This window comes from Podospora bellae-mahoneyi, assembly GCF_035222275.1.
Source record: "Podospora bellae-mahoneyi strain CBS 112042 chromosome 1 map unlocalized CBS112042p_1, whole genome shotgun sequence".
NCBI classification, from domain to species: Eukaryota; Fungi; Ascomycota; class Sordariomycetes; order Sordariales; family Podosporaceae; genus Podospora; species Podospora bellae-mahoneyi.
The window spans coordinates 1,941,656-1,964,381 of record NW_026946359.1 but is presented as its reverse complement, the minus strand read 5'-3'; the positions used below and the strand labels follow the sequence as shown (position 1 = coordinate 1,964,381).

General features: G+C 51.9%; 9 protein-coding genes across 9 annotated transcripts; 4 read left to right on the top strand and 5 right to left on the bottom strand.

Moving 5' to 3' along the window:
- Nucleotides 1-1,575: 1,575 nt before the first annotated feature.
- On the bottom strand, nt 1,576-2,232 carry QC761_106175 (uncharacterized protein; the record flags this gene model as incomplete). The annotated part of the gene is made up of 1 exon (XM_062873879.1): nt 1,576-2,232. One exon carries the CDS (start codon nt 2,230-2,232, stop codon nt 1,576-1,578), a length of 657 nt encoding a protein of 218 aa, XP_062736965.1.
- Nucleotides 2,233-3,039: 807 nt separating this feature from the next.
- Nucleotides 3,040-6,329, top strand: QC761_106170 (uncharacterized protein). Its single transcript, XM_062873878.1, has 4 exons — nt 3,040-4,548; nt 4,697-4,746; nt 4,798-4,817; nt 4,916-6,329. Exons 1-4 carry the CDS (start codon nt 4,182-4,184, stop codon nt 5,511-5,513), a joined length of 1,035 nt encoding a protein of 344 aa, XP_062736964.1. The 5' UTR covers nt 3,040-4,181; the 3' UTR covers nt 5,514-6,329.
- On the bottom strand, nt 6,329-7,172 carry QC761_106160 (uncharacterized protein; the record flags this gene model as incomplete). Its single annotated transcript, XM_062873877.1, has 2 exons — nt 6,329-7,016; nt 7,074-7,172. 2 exons carry the CDS (start codon nt 7,170-7,172, stop codon nt 6,372-6,374), a joined length of 744 nt encoding a protein of 247 aa, XP_062736963.1. The 3' UTR covers nt 6,329-6,371.
- Nucleotides 7,173-7,525: 353 nt separating this feature from the next.
- QC761_106150 (uncharacterized protein) lies at nt 7,526-8,979 on the top strand (the record flags this gene model as incomplete). Its single annotated transcript, XM_062873876.1, has 2 exons — nt 7,526-7,667; nt 7,724-8,979. 2 exons carry the CDS (start codon nt 7,526-7,528, stop codon nt 8,977-8,979), a joined length of 1,398 nt encoding a protein of 465 aa, XP_062736962.1.
- Nucleotides 8,980-9,129: 150 nt separating this feature from the next.
- PAM17 (TIM23 complex component) lies at nt 9,130-10,473 on the bottom strand. The gene is made up of 2 exons (XM_062873875.1): nt 9,436-10,473; nt 9,130-9,370 (listed from the first exon to the last, which is right to left on the bottom strand). Exons 1-2 carry the CDS (start codon nt 10,082-10,084, stop codon nt 9,273-9,275), a joined length of 747 nt encoding a protein of 248 aa, XP_062736961.1. The 5' UTR covers nt 10,085-10,473; the 3' UTR covers nt 9,130-9,272.
- Nucleotides 10,474-11,149: 676 nt separating this feature from the next.
- QC761_106130 (uncharacterized protein) lies at nt 11,150-13,057 on the top strand (the record flags this gene model as incomplete). Its single annotated transcript, XM_062873874.1, has 1 exon — nt 11,150-13,057. One exon carries the CDS (start codon nt 11,150-11,152, stop codon nt 13,055-13,057), a length of 1,908 nt encoding a protein of 635 aa, XP_062736960.1.
- A 2,013-nt stretch (nt 13,058-15,070) lies between these two features.
- On the bottom strand, nt 15,071-16,120 carry QC761_106120 (uncharacterized protein; the record flags this gene model as incomplete). Its single annotated transcript, XM_062873873.1, has 1 exon — nt 15,071-16,120. One exon carries the CDS (start codon nt 16,118-16,120, stop codon nt 15,071-15,073), a length of 1,050 nt encoding a protein of 349 aa, XP_062736959.1.
- Nucleotides 16,121-18,711: 2,591 nt separating this feature from the next.
- On the bottom strand, nt 18,712-19,924 carry QC761_0006510 (uncharacterized protein). Its single transcript, XM_062871840.1, has 3 exons — nt 19,202-19,924; nt 18,975-19,147; nt 18,712-18,916 (listed from the first exon to the last, which is right to left on the bottom strand). Exons 2-3 carry the CDS (start codon nt 19,095-19,097, stop codon nt 18,731-18,733), a joined length of 309 nt encoding a protein of 102 aa, XP_062736958.1. The 5' UTR covers nt 19,098-19,147; nt 19,202-19,924; the 3' UTR covers nt 18,712-18,730.
- An 888-nt stretch (nt 19,925-20,812) lies between these two features.
- On the top strand, nt 20,813-21,927 carry QC761_106115 (uncharacterized protein; the record flags this gene model as incomplete). The annotated part of the gene is made up of 3 exons (XM_062873872.1): nt 20,813-21,027; nt 21,083-21,422; nt 21,778-21,927. The coding sequence occupies 3 exons, from the start codon at nt 20,813-20,815 to the stop codon at nt 21,925-21,927; spliced, it is 705 nt and encodes a 234-aa protein (XP_062736957.1).
- Nucleotides 21,928-22,726: the final 799 nt, after the last annotated feature.

The window sequence follows — 22,726 nt, the reverse complement described above, 5'->3', positions numbered from 1 at the left end:
TTAATTACCTGTTTGGGTAATGGATGGATGGCGCAATTCACAATGGGGATGGCAAACCAAGCACTGGGTGGTTTATATAAGAACTGTCTCGCTGTCCCGTCCCCTGCCGGCCCAGGCTTGCCGGAAGCTTTTGGAGTTGCACAGCGGTGCCCACGTAATTGGCAGGGATCTTCGGGGCCGGGATTTGTGGGGGTTTGGTGCCATTTCCACTGAAGGTTCATCCGTTGTCCGCTACCCTATTTTCTGGAATTCGGGTTTAGCCCAACTCCGAGTAACACGATGACAAAGCATCAGTTTGGAGGCTCGGAGACTTTGTCGCCGTAGTTTTCAAATCTCTGGGAGGATTATCAGGTTGACAGCCGTACGTATTTGTGCCTGTGGCTGTTGAAGCACCGTGAGCTCCTGGTCCTCACAAAATCTGTCGCAGTTAGCTCCTCATGACCAATGGTAAGAGAAATCCGTGATTTTCTGTATGCTCTTAATGAACGTCTAGCTTTAACCACCTTTCACTAGCTCCAACAACTTGCTACTCTACCATGACTAAGGCATTGAGAAATAGATTCAGACTTTCTTAGAAAATCCGGTTCTGTCAATATGTGGCAGTCACGTTGCGAAGTTGAATCAATGAGTCGGTAGCAATATCTTAACATACTCCCGATTAACAATGTTCTGGATAAAGCCTTGATACTATCGGTGCTTATCCCCGGAAGGTTCGATTCTGCAACTTCATGACTTTTTGGCTAACTCGGTCCATATAGATGCTAGATATCGACAATTTTCTTTAGAATCCCAGCACTGTCTAATGTACCCCAACCCATTCCTCGCCCCCTAAGAGCGAATGACACAAAAGGGACATACCAGGGGCTGACATGGGAAGACTGTGGCGAAGAACCTTATACTACCACCCTGCCCACAAATTAATCGAGACACCAAATCACCCAAATCGCAGTCACTTACACAGGAACCTCCAATTTTAAACAAGCGTATTTTAACCTGTGGCCAAAGGCCTCCGAACTTTGAACAGGAGTAGGCCTGTGGCACTATACCTTTAAAATATTTTCCTAGGCTCTTAGAGAGTGTGGTTGGGGAGGAGGACGTGTGAAGAGGGGGTCTTTATTTGGTGTCTCAATTATTTTGTGGGCAGGGTGACTACTTCGTGTTCTACTGGTTTAAATGTTTGCTGTCGTAGGCAGCTTTTCTTTTTTGATGAAACCTCCCCTGACCTGTTGGGGCCCAGTTCATCACTATCACAAATTCATGCACAAGCCTCAACAGTACGTCCAGCAGCATGTGGTTTACTACTTCCCCTTCTATTTAGCTGAACTGAAATAGCCCGATCTACCCCATAAACTCGAAATCCCGTTTGAAGAAAACACTTGCCGGTCCTCTAAACGCCTTCGCTCATAAGTGTAAAATCTGGATGAAAAGCCATAACTCCATCCCAACCAAGCTCCACAGGATACCAATCCCAATCTTTTGCCTTCAGCCACAAAACTCCACGTTTTCCACCCTAACCATGAATCGTTTATTATGAAACTTCATGGTAGGAAACCCTTAGGCGAAAGCCTCGCAAACTCAGAGTGGTCCACCAGCACCGAGGAAGAATGGCAGATATCGCAAGACTGGTAGCTCAGCATCGACATCTTTGTCTTGCTTGTTGTCGGGAGTACCTGTAACTTGCGCGTCATTGGTGTTTGGGCGAGACTGGACTCTGTTCCGCAACGAGCTCTTGACTTTGGCGGAATGGGAGTCGACCTTGCCTCCTTTGTCGACTGATTTGAGCGTCTCAAAGGTGATGTACTGGGACGTGGTGGAGAAAGAAGATCTTTGTGGTGTAGATGATCCCCCGCCGGTCGGTGACTCATAATGATATGACAAGAGTTGCTTCGGGGCCCTCAGGCGGCGAACAGGGGCTTTGATCGGGAGTGGTGATACGAGAAGACGAGCAGATGCCCGTTGAGGAGGAGGCGGAGGTCTGATAGACACACCAGAATAGTCAATGTTCCACACCTGGCTTTTGTTGATGGGAGAGTAGACCTTCAAGTGGAAGACGTTGTCCTGGGAATTGGGCACCAAAAGTTCCTTTGCTTTCCACTCTTTCCATCTCTTGACATCGTCAAAACTCATGGTAACACAGTTGAGTCTTCTAACGCTGGGAAGAGAGGTGACTGGTTGGTTGCTCGCTGGGCGGATGGCCGAAAGGGCACTGCGAGAGAGGAACGTAGATGGCATTTCGATGGTAGTTTGATGAATGGATCGTTTCTATATCGTGATTTGGGTCATTCAGTGCTAACGGTGAAGACGGTAGTTGAATGGGGAGAGGAAGGGTGGGCTTGCCAAGTGGCAGAGAGAAGAAGACACACTTTATAGTACTTTCAGATTGAGGAGCCGGGCTGGGAGCTTGATTCGCTTGGGGCTTTGCTGGGAGAAACTCGAATCTGCAGTGAACATGGCTGTTGCTCCAATTGAGGCTATTCGTCAGGATCAGTTGAATAGCATCGATGAGGGAATGGGAACAACACATACAGTTAGCTGTTCCAGAATGCCTCCCCAAGACGCTCCCAAAGACCCGCATCACGTGTGAATACACATCTTCACCTCCGTAAAATGAATGAGTGAATAAAAAACCGACGAGGCGCACAGTATGGCTGCTGGGACTGCGAAAGCGAAAGTCCAATACCATTCATTCCCTGGAGTTCCCAGTCAAGCCCAGTCACCGCAAATGATAGCTATGTGGTGTCCTGTAGATGGACAATAGGGTTATAGCCTTCATACCTATATTGATACTCTCAATCCCATCTCTAGGTAGCCAAACATTGTCTTTTGGCCTTTCGTCCGGCTAGAACTGTTTGCTGCTGAGAGGCAGACAGGTTCCCATGTGAAGAGGCTTACGCCTCCATGATTAGGGCACATTTGACAGCTGTACAAAGTTACCGGCGAAGTGTTGACACCGAGGCATTGAGCCTGATAAGGTTTTGGATACGTTGCCGTTTCCTTCATTGCTGTTTCCCATCGACAAACAACAACAACCTTGGCTCCGGAGATTGCGTGCCTTCATGTTTGCGAGTCCAGTTCCGAATACCTTGCACCAAATGATCCTCTCACGACTTTCGAATGTCCAGATTCTGAATGACAACCACATCTCTGATACTTCACATTCAAACACTTGGTCGGTTCAGCCTCGCGACGTGGGCCGTGACGTATGTTGTCTTCACAAGATTCACCCGGGCGGCCGATTTGTCTAATTCACCTGTCGCCATCCAGGCGTGGCACGGTCCTTGATCTCTGTCTGCAACTGCTTGGCATGCCAAGCGCGGGCAAGATCGCTTGGTGACGTCTTTCTGTTTGAGCATCTGAGCATCTGACAGTCGCGATCATTTTTGCGCTCGACTCCAGAACCTGAAGACTTGAGACTCGGGAGTAAAAAGATATCTGGAGGGAAGCTGGAATTGTCCTTTTGCACGACGAGGACAAAGAAACCACCGACCAGAGGAAGCCAGAAAGTGTTTGTGGAATTGCGGAAAGCCCCGCGCTGGAGATAGGACAAGCATCGACAGGCGGCGGCCTGTGACGGGCATTTTGGCTCGCGCACTGCCACGATGGCTGGCCTTCAAAGGTGCGTGTAAGTCACCACAAAACTGCGGGGTCCTCTATAAGGTCGGTCCCGCAGCCCACACTGCCCGCACCCCGTCAAAACTTCGAGAATCGGTTCTACATCGCTTGTGATTTCTGCCTGCGCAATTCTTGCTCTCTGGCCAACCCCACAGTCCGCATTGACCGCGCGCTCTACTCCGTATTCATTTGAAGATCGCGCTAGCATTGTCTGTTCGTATATAACAATCTCTAGTCGTTAACACCACGCCGGAAGACCGAGGACCTCGCAGCCCGCGGCTGCCTTTGACTGGTACACCCTACGCTTCAACGTGTCGCGACTCCTCTACCACACTCGCGCAACCCGTGAACAGCTTCTCCTCGACGGCGCTAGCGACATCTCTCTCGCCCTACCGGTATTACCCCCCTCATCGCTCCGTTCGCGAAGCCCCTCCCCGTCGCTGCCCTCCCAGTACTACCGCGGTTCAAGGAGCTCCGGCCAGCCCCGTCGAACGGCGTCAACTTCACCTGACCCAGAAGCTATTTCAACCACCTCTTCTCCGTCGCGCGGACCTCTTTCTTCCAGGATCATGGGATTCCGAAACAGCATGGCCAGGCGTTTCGGGGATACTGTGAGCAGAACTTCCCCTTCTTTATCAACATTTTCTCCCCCCAGTTCCCGGGTCACGGGGATGGCCAGTACAAAATCCAAGGCCCAAAAATTCCATCTCCGTCTCACAACCAACCCCCGCACCAAGAGCAGACAGGGCAGACAACCCGGGAAAGTCGAGCCCAGGATCAAGAAGCCCGACATGTCTTCTCTTCGCACTGCTACGACCAAGGGCCGAAGCAGTGCGCGTGCGAGCAGTCCAGCTACTATCTCTCGATACTCTACCAGGACCTCACGGAGACTGACCAATGCACAGCTGGGATCGGGCTCAACCCAGTATCTATCATGTAAGTGCTTCTATCTTGCTCCCATCGTGGTGTGTTCTCCTGCTAACAATCCATCCCAACCAGACTATGACATCTGCCGTACGTTTTCCAAACTTTGCGACTTTTCGATCTCTTATGGCAAGCAGACCAGATCTAACTGAGGCTCTAGTGACGACTGAGGATGTCAGGTCCCTCCGAAACGACTGGCTGACAGATAATGTATGTATCTGCTGGCGCTGTTGGTGCTGGACCAAGCTAACATGATCGTAGAACATTGCCTTCTGGGAAGAGTACGTCTAGAGGGTGAAGAGGGTTCTGTTGAAGCTCCCAACAGTCACCAAGCTTCCCCCCTCCCCCCGAAACACGGCGTCTCTAACATGTGGTTTAGATGGCTCGAACGGGAGGTCCTCATCAAGTACCCCGAGGCGAAGATCGTCCTGCTTCGTCCCAGCATGACGTTCCTGATGATGCAATCAAGCGACGTCAGGAGTATAGCAAGCGCCCTGCCAAACTTCGACAAGATCACACATATCTTTCTTCCAGTCAACGACGCACGCGACAGCACCAGATCCGACCTCGGCTCTCACTGGTCGTTGCTCCTGGTGTCCAAAATCGATGGCGTTGCGTTTCACTACGACTCGCTGGGTGGCGCGAACTATTACGAAGCCCAAAAGTGCACCGATCGGCTAAGTAAGGTGTTGGGCCAGGCTCTACGATTTTACCAGATGAACGACTGCCCACAGCAGGAGAATAGCAGCGACTGCGGCGTCTACGTCTGTATTCTTATGAGGCATCTCCTGATCAAGAAGTTGCTCAACGCCAACGCTACTGAGAAGGTGTCAATGTCGATGGCCGGCAAAGCGGTCGACAGCCGCAGCGGTCGAAAAGAGATGATGAACATCATCGAAAGTCTGCGAAAAGAAGGCGAGAGAAGACGCAGTGCATCACCATTTCCATCCTCATCAACCCCGCCACGCATCGACTGATGGGTTGTCACCAAGCGTTCGATTGACGATTACAATCTGGCTCCAAACGGACCAAAGAGAACAGAGGTTGAGATGAGGCGTTTATCGGATGCTATCACTAGACATCTTGAAGTTGAGCCCTGTGGTTCCTTCTTGTAACTGTATTCAGCACAGCAGTCGGGTTTTGCCGCATGATTTGGGTCATTCACAGCATTTCCAGCGTTGGCAGCTCCATTCGGGCTGAAGATCAGCAGCAGTATTTTGGTATGAGAGTTGAGCCCTATCGCAACTGTTGGTTCTTGGTACGAAGTCATCATATTCGCGGGCGGAATTCATGGAGGCAATGATTGCTGTTGAGGTGGAGCTATTTTACCCGAGATGGCTTTCTGAGAGTAGTTGTTCCGGCTTTACATTGAAAGCATCACGACGATGGATCTGCAGTCCTGTGTCTCTACCTTCACAGAGGCGCTGGCTATCTACGAGGGAGAGCAGGTGTTTAGGAGTTAGGCTGGCAGGACACGAGTACCGCTTTGTTTTTAAGGCGCGAGGGCAGGCTTTGAGAAATTGGAGATGAAAAATGGGAAGAAAGAGGGGTGCGGTTTGGGTAATATCATCTGGTTTATCTCGTTAATAGGAGAGGATGGAGGGGGGTTATGTCGCATTACGATACCCACATCACACAAAGCCAACATCTGCATCATCACTGTGCATGGTTATGTTTACAATTCTTCTAGACAGTACAACAGAAGTTCCCGTTGGGCAATCTAGTGGACGGCTATTGTATACTCATATTGTCTCAACATTCGTCATTCCTGTCGTTATTACAGCAGTTTGAAGGGTATATACATAGATAAGAAAAACACACATGACGTGTAGCCATTATTTGCCAAGAAAAGCAGGGTTCTGCTCCATAGTAGAAGAGATGAACCCCCTCAACGCCGCCCACCGATTCGAAGTCGCTGCCTCTTGCGCCGTTATCGCGGACCCCTCTGTCTCCATCTTTGACTGCTCTTCCGCCTGTTTCTTGGCCGTGTTCTGGTTTATCGTCGCGGTGCTACTCGCGCTCGTCACGGTAGCCAACTGCGCCAGGTTATGCCCAAACCGGGACATCTCCCCCTTGACGACCCTCTCCTTCCTCTTTAGCGCCCCCGGCCTAGACTTTATACTTTTGTGTCTGACTTTCCCCTGCAGGGCCTGCTCGTTGTCCATTGCACCTTCGTCCTCCATCTCATCTTCAATATCGTCAAGGACATCCCCGAGCGAGTCGAGAGTTGTCTTTAGCTGGGTCTTGGCTTTTTTGGCCTGGCGCTTCTTGTGGTTCTTGAGTGCTGTGGAGGAGGAGGGCTTGGTGATTTTGGAGACGAAGGAGGAGTGCTTGATTAGGCGCTTGTCGCGCTTGGAGTTGATGAAGGAGTCGGTTACGTGGTTGTCTTCGCGGTGGGTTTTGCGGGGGATGGTTGGGTCGGCGAGGCGGGCGAGGGCTTTTTGACGGGCGGTGGGGCGCTTTCCTGGGACTGTGGGAGCCTGGGAGAGAATGTTAGGTTGGAGATGAGAAGGTATTGGTGGATTTGAGTTAAATACCATGGTTGTTTGGTGTGAGAGGTGGCCGACAAAAGTGTGCGAGAGGTGGCTTATCGCAATGCGTGACAAGTCGCAGTCGCAAAGCGACAGGGAGAGCATGGCAGTTTGGACTTTTTAGTGGAGCATGGGAGTTCACCGCCTTTGGTGGGTAGGGGTCGGCTTTTGACGAGCGCCAAGGCTGATCCTTCTTTTGGCGGGGGAGGGGCAAAGCTCAGCCCTATGGATTTTCGTCTGCTGGGGTGAAGTGGATTGGATTTCTGAAAGTCGATCATATTGGTGATAGCGAATTTGTTCGTTAGTCTGTATATTTCTAAGCGAGGGTTTCTATTGTATTAGAGTTCCTCGTCCCTGTATAGGCAGAACAAGCATTTGAACACACAAACGGCAGGAGCTATCTGCTGGTGTATTTCGAGCTTCAGACCAAGAACCCGGCGTGTTCACAAACCGACATTATGCAGCACAGTTCGAATGATGAACACCATTCAAATAGCGCAGCAACGAATGGGGAGCAGAACGGCTCCAGTCTACAGCTTACAGATGAGGAGTTTGATAGATACTCTCGTCAAATGATCGTCCCTGGAATGGGCAAAGATGGTATGACTATGTCCTAAGGTGGTACCCTACCGTGGGCCGAGACTAACACGCAACAGCTCAACTTCGACTTATAAATTCCAAGGTCCTCATCATCGGCGCCGGTGGTCTCGGCTGTCCAGCAGCCCAATACATCGCAGGTGCTGGGATAGGAACCATCGGCATCATTGACGGCGATGTCGTCGAACCATCAAACCTCCATCGCCAAGTTGGTCATGCCACCTCTCGCATAGGCATGAAGAAAGTTGACAGTCTCATCACCCATCTAAGAGACCTCAACCCACTGCCGACCTATGTTCCTTACACCTATCCCATCTCCCACGAAAACGCAGCAGACATCATCACCCTCTACGACCTAGTCCTAGACTGCACCGACAACCCAGCAACCCGCTACCTCATCTCCGATGTCTGCGTTCTCCTCTGCAAACCTCTAGTATCAGCCGCCTCTGTTCAAAAGTCCGGTCAACTGATCGTCCTAAACTGCCCACCCACACCCCAGGGAAAGATGGACAGGAAATACCCTCCTTGCTACCGTTGCTGCTTCCGCAAACCACCACCAGCCAACACCCAGCTATCATGCGGGGAAGCAGGCATCATGGGCCCAGTAGTCGGTCTAATGGGTGTAGCCCAAGCAGGAGAAGCGATCAAGATTCTTGCCTCAGCTCTACACCTCCCCCAATCCAGTTCAGACACCACCAACGAAGACGACCCCCACAACCTAATCCAACCCACCCTCCTAATCTACTCCTACGACCTCAACGCCGCCCCAGGCCCCTACACCTTCCGCGCCCTGAAAATGGCCTCCCGCAAAAAGAACTGCTTCGCCTGCGGCGAGAACTCACCCCAGACTTTGACACTAGAGGGCATCAAATCCGGCAATCCGAATTACATCCAGTTCTGCGGGCTCCAAACACCCAAAGCCACCCTCCCTGCGCAGGATAGAATCACCGCATCTGCCTACCACGCAGCGAGAGAAAGTGGGCAATTGCAGAACCACATCCTTCTCGACACCAGGGAGAAGGAACATTTCTCCTTTGGAAGTATCGACGGTGCGGTGAACGTGCCCTTTGGGAAGCTACTCATGAAAGCGGCGACCATCAAGAGGGATGGTGGTGATGCTCAAGAGATCTTACCCCTGAAATCGGCAGAGGATCCCATATTTGTTGTATGTCGTCGAGGGCTGGACTCCCAAGAGGCAGTCGAGAAGCTCAAGGAGCTCGGAGTGGACCACGGGGGCAAGAGAAAGATTGTCGATATCATAGGAGGAATGAGGGCTTGGAAGGACGAGGTCGATCCATCCTTTCCGTTCATATAGTGATAATATCGCAGGAACGGCCAAATCTTGAATAAACTCGACTCATTTCGAATTGCTATGAATAAGGGGAGTCTGCTGTGTAACCGCTCTGGCAATGGTCCTTTTTTTCCACCTATGGTACACCTGACAAAATGCCATCCCTGAACACCGCTAAACAATGAGAATGAGAGCAGAGGCAGACCGATGACTGAGTCCATAATTGTTCGCTCTCATGAAAGTAAGAATTCCTCCTGTTGTGAACTTGATACACACTATACTTTGCCACATGCCATACCGTCTTGCTCAATTTTCTTTTATACGCCAATCTTCTTCTTGTTGAACGCTCTCTGATCTCTCAACCACTGCCTGTAACCGGCAACACTGGAGATCTTCTCACCATAGAAATCGGGGACTGTTCCAATCTCATGTTAGCACCTGTCATCATCGCCAACTCAAAACATCATGAGATCACCATACCAGGATTCCTCGCCGAACTCGCCGTAGGATCAACCCGATTCTTCTTGATCCTCGCAAAGAACTGGCTCTCCTTCAGCGCCATCGGCGCCTTCCACTTGCTGTTCATCGCATTAAATACCACCGTTCCAACACTCGGCCCTACCAACCAACCCAGTGCGGCGAAACCCATAGTCATCAACCCCATCGTCATGAGCGGATCAAGTGGGATATTGCCCACAAGACTATCCGCCGCGCCGGATCCCAGCGCCATCGACCCCGCAAGACCAAACCCCAGCATGCCCAGCACACTAAAACCTTGCTGCCATCTCCTCCTCGACTTGCGAAGCTTGAAGAAAGTCTCCCAGTTGAGAGCGGGCGTCTCGGGATGAGCAGCGATTTGAGCCTTGGAGGCCTTTGCCGCGGCGGTTGCGTCGACTTCGGCGTCGGTGCTGAGGCGGGAAGAGGTGGTGGAGAGGGTGCGGCGGGTAGTTGGTGGTGAAGTACGGAACTTGGCGAGGGGTTGTTGTGACATGGAGGAGAAGGGCGAGGTCATGTTGAGGCCGGCGGAGTAAGGGCAGGCGGTGGTGGTGCGGAGGAGCATGGGCTGGAGACCGCTGGCAGAGCGGCCTGCGCCTGCGCGAAGCATGCTCGTTGCTGATGTGACGAGCATCTTGAAGATAAGATGTAAGTGACGTTGTTGTAATCTACGGAGTGGCTCGGGTTGTGGCCGTTCAAAGAGTGATATGGGTTGATTTTGAACAGGCAATTGTTCGAGTAGAAAGTGGCAGAACCTGGAAAGATTGAGTGGAGAGTGGCCTCAACAGGCACGGTGACGCTGTGCGGTTCAAGATACTGTCATGGAAGGCTACTGAACAAGAGCTCTTGTGGAGAACTGGAGCTAGGTTTTTGCGAGCCTCGGGCGCTAATTCCAGTCTTGGCAAGGAATGGTGATAAGCGATAACGGTGGAGGGGCGGGCCGGTGCTTGTAAGTCTACAGCCCTTTCCTTGCATTGCTTCCTGTAGCTGCTCAACTCTAGTCGTTCTGCTGATTTAGAGAAGGAGCGACTTATAAGTAACTAAGTTATGGCAATTGCGTGCATATCTTATTGCGGCTGTTGACACTCCCATCTTGAGGAGCCAGAGCGTTCTAGAGGCAAGGATCTACCTACCTACCACCCACCAAGGTTCTCAGATCCCATGGAACTCCTCCAGCCCATCAGACAAAAGAGACAGACAGAAGCACTGGAAGAGAAACAATAGGACTTTGACCTCACATATCAGACTCTACACCTAACATCGAGAATGATCCTGTATTTGCTGTACCATAGACTCAGTCCATGGTTCCCAATGCAGTGTCTACTTTCCTCATCGGTCCGTAATTAATCCAGTTGTCGCGAGCTTGGGACAGCGCCTCGACAGCTCAGTAGCGATCAATGCCACGCCAACCTTACCAGGCACCCTGAATTGGGCAACTCCCACCATATGCTAGTCAGGCGCAACAGGTCCTCTCCTTAAAGTCCAGTTCAGGTCACCAACTCTCTACATTTTCGAACCCTCGTTCGACAAACTCCAGCTCAGACTGCATGTCCCCAGCAATTCTAGGCGCAGTTTCGCGATCTCTCGTACGCGTCGCAAAGTCGCGACTTTACGCCCCACTACCTTTCCTCAAGGTCTCGACTTACCCGCCTATGTCCTCTACTTCCAGCTTTCCCTCCTCCAGATCAAAGAGATAATCATGGAGGAAGACGAATCTCCCACCCGTCGTAAAGCGGCGATCGAGATCCCTCTCCGGTCGGAGCGAAAGTATGTCCCCGGCTCAGGGCCCGCCCTCCCTCAGATCTCGCTCCTTCCTGTTCACGACTCGACCGGTTACATAATCGACCAGTTTGTCCTTCCCACGGACCAGGACATGAAGCCAGATTCTCGCCGTCTACTTCACTATCACATTGGCTTCACCGACCTGCCTGCGGCGAAGCTACTTGTGCCTTGCCACAAGGTGCTCGACTACATCTCGCCGCGCGAGCTCGAGGAGTGGGAGTTCCGCAATTTCGAGAGACTCGACGCACAGAGAAAGACAGCAGAGTTGGCTCTGAAAGAGAAAAAAATGGCAAAGAAGAAGGCCGCCAAGGCCGCCGCCATTGCTGAAGGCAAACGACCAGTCGGCAGACCCCCCAAAACCAAACCCCGCGACTCTCGCTCGCCCGCTTCGACCACCCAAGCGAGCGAAGCCCTCACCATGGTAGAGCAGGTAGCTGGACCGTCTCTTTCAACAGCGAAGAAGAGAAAACTGAGCATGGCATTGGAGAGGGAGGACACGGTTAGTGACGTGGAGTCTGACGAAGCTGCCATCCAAAGACAACTGCATCCAGATTTTGTGAATGATCAGAAGTGGCAGCTCCGCAATGCGGAAGAGGGTCAATGGGCCGGAAAGTCTGAAGCAGAGCCAATCGGTCAGTCTGGTCTACCTTCCTTCGAAACATCGGGTGCCGAGACATCGCAAGCCAGCAGTTTGGCACCATCCCGGCGAGGTGTGCTACCTCCTCTCTCACAGCCATTGCCACCTGGACGGAAAGAGACGCCCATCCCCCCACCAAATCTCAATCAGCATTCCCTCCCATCGAAGGCCAAAACAGGCGTCACGGCGATTCCTAGACCGAAACAAACGCCCATTCCTCCTCCTATTCCAGGACAGGCATCAGGTCTTTCTACTAAACCTAAACACAAACCTGCGACTCCGGCACAGACGTGTCCAGCTATTCCTGGAAACATTCACCCGGCTTTCGCTGCGGCTTTTGGCGCACGCACCGAAGCAAAGGTTGGGTCTCGGAACGGTGCGGCAGATCCCAAGACACCCAAGTCAACTCCTGCTAAATCACATGGAACGCAGCAGTCGAAGACGTCTACTCCAGCTCGGCGAGCTGAGCCGCTCAAGATCGCCCAATGGACCCCAGTGGCCGTGAGCCGGGGTCGTTTCAGCCGAACTACCCCCGGCTCCTCCTCCACCGCATCGGTATCCCAAGATCAAATGCAAGAGACTGGATCCCAGAAAAGCGAAAAGAAGGCGCCTAAACCCAGGAAGCGAACGGCACCAGCATCACAGGAAGAGGTCTACGATGTTAAGCAGCTCCTAGACGACCGGTGGATCACCGAGAAAGGAAAGAAGACACACAAATACCTCGTCCTCTGGGCGGGTCAGTGGCCGGAAGGCCAGAATCCCACTTGGGAGCCGGCGGACAACATTGAGGATAAGGAGCTCATCCGCCAGTATCACGAGAAGAAAGCCTTGGGCATAGTGAGGCCGCCTCCTAAGAAGATGCAAAAGACTTTGCGTTCTTATATCCTGACGGGGAAGCAGTACAGCTCCGTTGCTGAAGCTTTTGAGGACGGTCTCGACGTGGTAGAGCCCAGCGATCATCAGGGGAAGGATGAGCAGGAGGATGCGGACATGGACAAGGAGGAGTTCCTCAAGGTGGTGGATAATCTCCATCCGCAGTATGCGAAGAGCTTGAGCTTTCATGTCAAGAAGGAGAAGGAGGGAGGGGGTGCGAGTGGCAAGGTGGTCGACGCATCGTTCTCGACGTTTGATGCCAGTCTTGCTCGGTATCAACAGAGCTTTAAGGGTGCGCCTCGTGGAGCTTTTTAGATGGGCCGACGGCTTTCATACGGGCAGAGTTATTCGGTCTTTGGCCTTGGTGATACCTTGGTGGAGGTTTTGGTCCAAGAGGTTTACCTGATTGGCAGAGTACGCTATGGGGGATGGTTCCGTTTGCGACAAGGCGGTTCCCTTGCGATGACAAGTTGGGTTCCCTCACGACGACAAGCCGGGTTTCCTTACGACAGGCTGCTGCCCTTACACACCCCAACATTAAATATTCAGCGGCGTTGGCAAAGGAACTGCGCTCATCCCAGAGCTTCATGTACCATAGTATAGCAATAGTTACGTTGCTTTGATGACGGAGACGAGCGGGAGGAAGGGACACATCCATTATATACTTGGCTCTCTGGCATCCAGCGCATCATATATTACGGGAGAACCGGCATTACATTTGGCATCTAGTTTTGGAGTTTTGGCCGGGCAGCCACGCTTTTTGAGGCAGTAAATACCATTCATATGCGCCCAACTACCGAACTATTGGGTATGTGAGGTGATTGAAGGGGAAGGGGGTTGGGTGATATATTGTGATGAAATTGGCTTTATTTATTCCGAGAGTGAGAATAAGCCACGCCTTGTTTGTCCAATCCGCGATGAACGAAGTATTTCCGCTGTCTCTTCGCTGAGAGGGCATTACGAGGCTGTTTCGGTGAGTTGGTTAGACCCCCTACGCCCGCCGCCCGGTGGAACAATTTGGCATGTAAAACTCGCCGCTGACCACCCCCGCGCAAGGGTGACTTGAGCTGGGATTTTCTTCGAGAAGGATCCCAGAGCGGTGGGTAGGATTTATGTGGCGTTGCCTAGGTTTTCTTCGGGCTGGGGGAAGAAAACAAAAAATCTGGACTGGGTTGGGGGTTGTGCTTCGCGTTACACACCATGCAGAGGAGGGCATATCAGTGCTGGCACGACAATGGGGGTTATTCGAATGGCCGTGTGGGATTGTATGAATCAGAGGTGGGCAGTATCCCCGTTTCTTACGAGCGAGCTGAGGATATGGCGGTGAGGCCTAAAGCTGAGAGTGTGCGCAAACCGTTCATGATAAGGCTGGGAATGGGATGGAATCAGAGATTGTGGTTGGATGAGACGAACTTGTATGAGTGAGCCAGGTTCCACTTTGGATGGGAGAAAAAGAGCACTTTGAAACTTTTGATCATGCCTCGCCAACAAATCTGACCTGCATTGATCTTCAAGCCACGTTCACTCCGGTCGGGTCGGGCGTATGTATGTATGCCGGTACCTACCTATACATGGATGTACATGTACATGGGCGGATTGAAAGCGGCTGAGTGGGATGGATGGTATATGCATACGCCATGATGATGCGGACCGGCGTGGGGGGTCGCTCATGCTGAAGCGATACAGGCTTTGTGCGTACCTTGGCCACAGGTGAAATTCGCATGTGAGGCAAGTACTTGAGCGACCTCGGAGACTCGAGAAGTGAAGATCAACCGCCATCATTTTGGGAGAACCATGGCGTGGGATTTTGAGGTTGACCGACATAAAGGCGGGCGTTACCATGGTGGGATTCAGGATTGGGGGGTCACAGGTTTTTTTTGTGTTGCCTGCTTTCACTCTTGTACTTGGGTCGGGAGAGGCTCTGCTTGAGGGGGGTTGAAGTTGTGGAACATAGGTGAACTGAGACGAGGCAATCACGTTACTAGGCGTCAAGGTGGGTCAGCTGGTTTGGGGCGTACAAAGCCAGGAAGCCAGGAAGGCCAGGTTGGAGGTGTTGTGGGCTGGTTTTGAAGTCCGAGCCAGAAGGGAAGTTGTCAAAGAAAATAATTCATTCAGCAAAGCAAAGCCCTTGCTTGTGATCTACAGGTTGATTTGAACTCCTGATAACCCTATACAAAAATTCCCGAGTACCCTTCCTTTGTCTAGCAGACCCCAATAGCAAATCCTTTTGATAACCATTATCTCCCAAGTCCCCTTCTTGCAATCCAGCCCTGGGCCCTAGTGAAAAGTCATTAAAATCTGTAAAATGCGTCGAGTTTCTTCTCCAAACTAAGCGGTAGCCTCTGCAACAAGTCGCTGCTCAATCTCCAACACCCCAGCCATGCCTTGCTGAATCTCCCTGACCGCATCACCATCCTGCGCCAACGATTTGAATGGCAGCCGTGGCTCCACGCAAGCCAACTCTCCTTGACCGTGGAAGTATGGCATCGCAGCCTTAACACCAACGAACCCGTAGCGGATGGCAAGCCAGTCACCCCTGGCAACCTCATGTTGGAGATCTCTTGCCTCAGCCAGTTTCCCTTGCTCAAAAAGCTCCCCAATCCTCACACAGGCTCTGGGGGCAAGGTTGGCAAAGCCACTGATTGTTCCATGGGCACCAACGACCAAGCCTTGGAGAACAAAGTCGGCACTGCCACCAGCAACAAAAAAGTCGTGCTTGCCGTTGCGAACCTTTGGTGTATCAACGACGAGGCGGGCGAGCTTTCCAGTGTTTCCACACGTCAGCTTGACACCGACAACACGAGGGTGCGCGGCAATGCGGAGGATGGTGTCGGAATCAAGGTCGACTCCGTTGGCCGCGCCGGGAAAGTTGTAGACAAGCAGCGGGATGGGAGACTTGGACGCAACGCTGTGAAAGAAGTCGACAATGATGTCCTTGTTGAGAATCCCAGCGTAGTAGCCTGGTGGGAGAACGAGGGCATGGGTGGCCCCGGCTTCCTTCGACTCTTGACACAGCTCAACGGTTTCTCGGATGGACTGGGCGCAGCAGCCAGCAATGATGGGCATTTGAGCATGGTCTGATTCGTGTCTGACGGCGTCGGCCACCGCCTTGATCACAGACTTGCGTTCTTGACGGGACATGTGGACTGCTTCGCCGTTGGAGCCGTGGACCACCAGCCCACTTACACCGGCTGCGAGCAAGCGCGCCGTGTGTCGTTGCGTCGCGGGAATGTCAACCTCGTCGTCAGGCGTGAAGAAGGCCAGCATGGGTACGTAGACGCCATTGGGAAGTCTTCCTAGTTGGCTCTGCTCGTCGAAGGTGTCTGATGGAAGGTGGGTCGGCGTGACGGGCATGCCGAAGTTTGTTGAAGGCTCCATTGTTGATCTATGGGACAGAATATCAGGCCTGGGAATAGACTTGACTGATAGTATGAGTTGGCTTCGAGTGCCTGAGGCAGGTTTTGGTGGTAAGAGTTTGAGAGGGTAGTGATATAGCAATGGTGTAACTGGCGAATGGGCACAAGAGATGGTGGTGATGGAGGAAGGGAAAGGTTGAGTCTCGGGTACTTATACCACAACGCTTGATCAGGGTGGAGCAAAGGTGATCCAAGTTGAAGTCAGGTGGACAACCAGGAAAGGAATGACGGGGAAGATATACGGACCTGAAGGAACACAGCTTAAGCCGTAGGCATTGAGGCATCCCTGCCGGCCCGATCTTCTCGGAAGGCGAGCCCCCTGGCAAGACAAGGACATCTGAGGCTCTAGCAATGATGATAGACCCAGGGGCGCCTCTTGCCAAGAGTGTGGTCCTCGTCTAGCATCTTTGCATTGCGTGGGGGCGCCAAAGAGTCGGGATGCCGAGCATGACTGATGGGGGCTTCACCACAGACAAGAAGCGGCTAGCCACGCGGAAGTGACACCGGAGCCGGATCATGGCTTGCGTGGCATGCACACCGAAGATGCCACGCCTACCGACTGGCCAGTCTTGCCCTACCCAGAAAAGCGTCCCAAGGCATCTGGAATTTCCTCCAGAACCAGTCGTTGAGCAGACACAGCTGTAGGTGGTGGCGTTTCCCAGTATCAGCCGGGCAAAGACAGCGGTGAGATACACCGCATACATGGGTGTCGGGTAACCTGGTCCCGATCTGGGCAATAGCTGGAACGAATATGATCTCGTGATGGCACCTCTGGTCAAACTAAACACCATGCTGTGGCCATGATCCCATCAGGTAATGCACCCGTCACCTTTCCCATTCTATGTGTCAGTAGGCTGTTTGTATCGCCTAACGACAAACCACCCGTTGGCTGGAAGGGTAGCACGGCAAATCCAGTTTGGGGACACAAAGTTCGGGAAAAATGCTCGTCTCCAAAACCACGGGAGTGCAAGTCGACGGACCCAAAAGCCCCAAAGATGTGCAGTGTTACAGTGGGGTGACCCCCAACATTCGGGCAACGAGCTTGGCGCCCCCGATGTCAGAGACCATTGGGGGCATGGCTCTGTCAGGGGCAAATCCCCAAAATTCCAAGTCGTGACCATTCTCATCAACGCCACCCCTCCCTCCCTCACAAGGAGGACGGCATCGGGGCTTCAACTGATCAATGGAAACCACCCGGTTTTTACTCGGTCAGAAGCCAACAATCTGACTCGGTTTCGTCATCCAGGCATGTTTATTTTTTTTTGTTTGTTTTTTTACTTTCCTAGCCGCCGTTTTCCCCCGCTCTGTCATCCAACGCCTCACGCCCATCGCACATCATGAAGCCACACCGCTCCCCCATGTCTGATGAAGATGATGGAGAAGCAAGGGCATTTCGGGCTGTTCTCGCCCGAGCCTCCTTGCTTCTTTTCTCCTGAGCCAGAGCCGGGAATATCTCCCAGATTCACCCCCACACGCTTCAACCTCAAAATCATTGATCGATCGCCTTCGCGTCTTCCAACAAGTTGTCGTGTTCTCGTCGCTCTTTTTCCCCGATCCTCTGTCCATCATTCCTTTGTCCTCCTCCTGCTCCTTTCCCCTTTAAAACCCCAATTAATTGGCAGCCAGGTTCCCTTGCCTGCTTGCATCGAGCAAGTCTCACGTGAGGCCCGCGCCTCGTCTCCCGGTATATCCCGTTCGCGTGGGGGTTCCCCAGATTTCCTCAGCTCGCTACCAAGCCGCTATAGGTTCCCCAAGAACGATGCTGGCCGGGGTGCTGAGCTCCAATTGAAAGTGGCTCCGGGCACGGCTTCAGACGTTCTGGAATTTCCAACACGTTTCTCGCGTTCCCATTGGCTCTTGTCCTGGCCTTGTGATGTTTGTGTTCAGTGGATCGTCTTATCGCGCGAGATTGCCAAATTGACCTCGTGACGATGGGTTCAATCTTGTCCCAGCGGCACGGGGCGGATGATCTTCAAGTCCACGAAATGTTGTGTAGTGCTGAATATACTCATATCTTGTGCAATCTGCGTGTCGAATCTCAACCGAAACTGTGAGTGTGGTCTATCACGGTTTTCAGCCCGTCAGGGTACCTTGGTGAAGCACAGAGAGCATCATAATCTTAAAACACGCGACATACACAAGATGCCCCAATTCAATGCCACAAATAACCATCGCCGGAATCTCCGAGTAGCTCGATAGAAATGACGTGCCGTTAAATCATGGGGCTGAAGATGTACAATGTGAGGTCGATTTTTCATTGGCCATGATGCCCATCGCCCGGTATCGTCAATGAACAGCACGTGAAGCATTCACCATTCTGTGGCTGTCTGTGTCTCCTCCAACTTGACCACAGGAACAAGATATGACCCCTGCGAATGTCAACGGTCATCAGGCATCCAGCACGGTAGCAATCACTTGGTGCGCAAACTCTGCGGCATGATATTATCGGGGCCTTAGAATCACAAGAAACAGTAACGGCACTGCGAGCACGATCAAATAACAATATGGAGAATGCTAGACATTCCCGTGACAAGAGCAGATCCATATATACATGTATTGATCCTCCCGTTCCCTAGTCGAGATAATAGCTGACATGGACGAGATATTGAAACCAAATCAGAATCATGACCACCCTTCCCAACCATCCCTCGAACGACTCTTTGTCGACGGCGGCGTTAACAGCCCTTTTCCTTCTCCATGAGCTCGTTTCAATGATCAACAGAGCTGCACAGCCATTTGCATCCTTGACTCTGGTTGTCTGGACTAGGGTCAGCAATCGAACCATAGGTAACTTGCTGGGGAATGGGAAAACTTACCGGCACCATCATATCACCGTGTTTCATCTCCACCTCAAGGATATCTTTGTGATTATTCTTCCCACCGCTTCTGGTGAAACCATTGGTCTCGAAACCCTTGTTTCGCTTAGGGCGAAATCTCATCGTGCACTGTGACCCAAGTGATGGAGCGGTGACGACAGGCCCAGGTTATACTGTACAATGATCGATTAGTATTCCATGATGAGTCGCAAGGTATAGTGACATACATTGATCTTATCGTGCTCCATGTAGCCCGAGGGCAAATATCTTGAGATGACCGTTTCGTGGAGGTCGAAACCGAAGCCGGCAAGACGTCTGCATGCATAATGGCATTGAGGGCAGACAAATCCCCCGCGAAGACCCAACTCTGTGCCATGATGCTGAGAGTTGACGGCCGGCAACTCTGGCATCAGTGAGGGAATGAACCCGGTGAAAGGTCGACAAGAGAGTTCAAGTTGACCGCTGCCTCTTGGAGGGGTGTCGAAAAACCCAACCGACTTTGTAATGGGCGCCCGCCCCCCCAGAATGATGCCGGAGAAGAGCCTTCCCCCCAGGATGAAGTTGGAAGACAGCCCAACCCCATCACGTTTGAGGTTGAGTGCCCCGAGGGGACGGCATGTTTGAGTTTGAGTGCGCGGGGGGGCGGGCACGAATTTGAGGTCGAAGACCCTTATGTTGAGGAGCGTCCGAGGCACCTCCCGCGGAGGGCGTAGATGTCTTGGATGTTTGGGTTTGGAAGAAGATGAGAAGAAGAGAAGAAGAGAAGAGAGAGAAGATATAAGAGGGGAGTTTTCTTGCCCCACAGAAAGGTAGGCAGAGTTTTCTCTGTTGCCCCGTGTCATAGGATCGGAGCCTAGTCCCGCTCAGCTGCCCCTCGCACCAGAAACGGGGAAGGAGGACGACATCAATCCCCCACCCAGCCGCTCTCTTATTCCCTGATTCCTGCCTTTTCAGGCTCTAAGAGCCCCGGTCACAAAGGTCACAATGGTGAATGATGGATTCCGTGGGATACCGGCATGTTCCAACTGCTACTAGCTATTGCTTACTTGATTTCCAGGTTGTTTGGTGGCCCATCACACATGATCGATTCTGTTCATACCAAACTAGGTAGCATTGGGAAGCATAACAATAGGAGGCTTGCTTGCCTGACGTTCAGATTGTTCAAGAGGGTAAGCGGTGGAAATGTTGGGTCAATGAGGACAGGCCAAGTATCTAGGTATCACGTTGAATGTGGTTGAGAAAGTGAAAGTGAGGGATGGAGCTGCTGAGATAACACGTTCGAATTTGATTCAGAGGATATGCCTGTTTAAGGTAGGTAGCCAGAAACATGTCCACAAATTCAAAATATACAAGTGAAATCGAAATGCTTGGACTAGATATATGGCACAGTCTATCATTCATGTTTCATTGCTTGGGGACGGAACAGCTGGTGAAGTGTAGCGTGGTGGCATGAACACCAGGTACCCAGTCTTTACTGAATCAAAGGAAGACTTCCATCGCCAAGAATCAACGCAGCCAATATTACCTCATCTTGAAAGTCAATATCAGAAACCGCGAATCTAAGGCTTTTTGAATTATTCCACTGAAGTTCCTTGTTCTTTCCGGTTCAAAGATCTGAACCGGAATAAGCGGGTCCTTGGGTAGGTTGGAGTAACAGAAGTAAAAGGAAGGGAACAATACCAATGAGGAAAAAATAGGACTGGAAGGAGCAGAAGCCACCTCAGCATAGGCTCCAAGATGATCACCACCAAGCAGCTTTAATTTGGCCCTTATTTCTCCCGACAAAGACAAAACAACAAAGTGCTTCATTCTATCAGCAGCACCAAGAACAAGCAAAAATGAAGATCATCATCGTCAACTCGGCAGGCCTGGTGGGAGACGCCATTGCTTTCCAGTGCCTAACAAGCAGAGACATCCAGGATGTCTACATACTGTCCCCGGCAGCGATGCCACATGAGTATTCTGCCAAGGCCCGGCACCTGGCCCACCAGGACTTTATGTCGTACGAGCCGGAGCTGATCGAGAAGCTCGCGGGCGCTCAAGCCTGCATCTGGTATGGCCTGCCTCCCGGAAACCTTCTCGAACCCAGCGCTGACTTCTTGAAATAGGGCGTTGCCGCCGAAACCCTGTGTTGACGAGCGTCCGAGGCCCTCCGAAAGGCGTCGATCTATCAGCGACACCTGGTTCAACTGGGACTCTCTTGCCGGTGAGGTTGAAGCCCTCACTGTTTCGGATGGCCGTTTCGTGGAGGTTGAAACCGAGGCCGGCAAGAGAGTTCAAGTTGACCGCTGCCTCGGAGGTGCCAAGGCGTTCCTCGACCAGGTGATCCGACACCTACCCCTGGCGAGCGAGCGGCCGTTCCGGTTTGCCTTGGTGAACGGGGCGGCCAACAGCTGGGACGAGGAAGAGACCGAAGAGGCCATGGAGCTGTTGTCCGAGCGGCTTGTGGTACGTTATGTTTTGTTTTGTTCTTTCAAGAAATTTTTCTGTTTGTTACTGGGGGTCTAGTCAGTCTATGGCTTCATGCCTAGGTACAGTATGATTCTGTTGAGACATTCGGTTGGTAAGGTAGGGAGAGTTTGGATAGAAATCGGCTGGTTGGTTTACAGAGATTGATTTCTTGGTTCAAGTTCAAGGTTGGCAGCCAGGCTCATTGTTTCATCAATAAAGGTGTTTTCCTCCAGTTTTGCCTTTTTGTGTATATACTCTTTTCAAATAATGGATTGTTTGTGCACCCATTTCTTGTGTTCTTGTTACATTTATCGATACCTGATGGTGAATGCTTACTGACTTTTGGTTATAGAACGCCAACATCAAAATTTCTGTTTTCCAGCCCGGCATGTTCGTTCCTGCTCGCCCAGAGACGAATGTCAACCCGCCTGTGGTCGAAGCCATCTTCGCCAGCCAGCTCGCGGATGCGGTGATCGAGGATATCCTCGACACCAAGAAATAAGGTAGGCACTGTCCCATTCAGCCGCGGCGATCAACAGGGGTTCTCGGGAACGCAACCGAGGCATCTCGTCGATCACTTGTCGCTTTGAGCTCACCGGGTACACAGAGTCACTAACTTCTCCTATTGATAATGATAGCACAAGTATGGCCGAGACATTGAAGCGGCTGTTTATCCTTGGTATCTGTGGAGAGAGACTGGGGGCTGGCTGGCTGCATGATGTGCCGCAGCTGATGGCTGGCCGGGCAGAAAGGTCCGATGCCCGAATCTTTGGAACGGATTGCTGCAGTTAGGTGTTCTTCGCAGATCAGCTTTGTTCAGTGTTGAAGTATGCTTCCCTCCTTCGCCTTCACCCCGACCACCACTCACACCTGGCATTCAGCCGTCAGCTTCGGGAATCATTTACAACATCGCCGAGCGACTCCACAATGGCTGCACTCGATCACTGGGCTCAAGCTGCGGTTGTTTGTGATCCGGGGAAATTGAAGATCAACCCTGTTGACTTAATCCGAGCAGCCCCAGTTACTGCGACCTTGGTAAATCGTTAGTGTACCTACCCACCTTGATTGAAGATAAAAGCATTTACAAGCATATATCTGCTAATGGGACCACGGAAGCTCCCGGAATGGAACCTCTTCCAAGCATCTCCTATACATACTTACCTCAAGGTACCTACCTACATACCAAACACGATGGACAACCTTTTTGAAACTGGACTCATTACCAAGGTAGCAAACGTGTGGCTTTCGATCCCCACACTTAAATTGTGCTCCACTGTAGCATTCCCGGGATCGGGGATTTG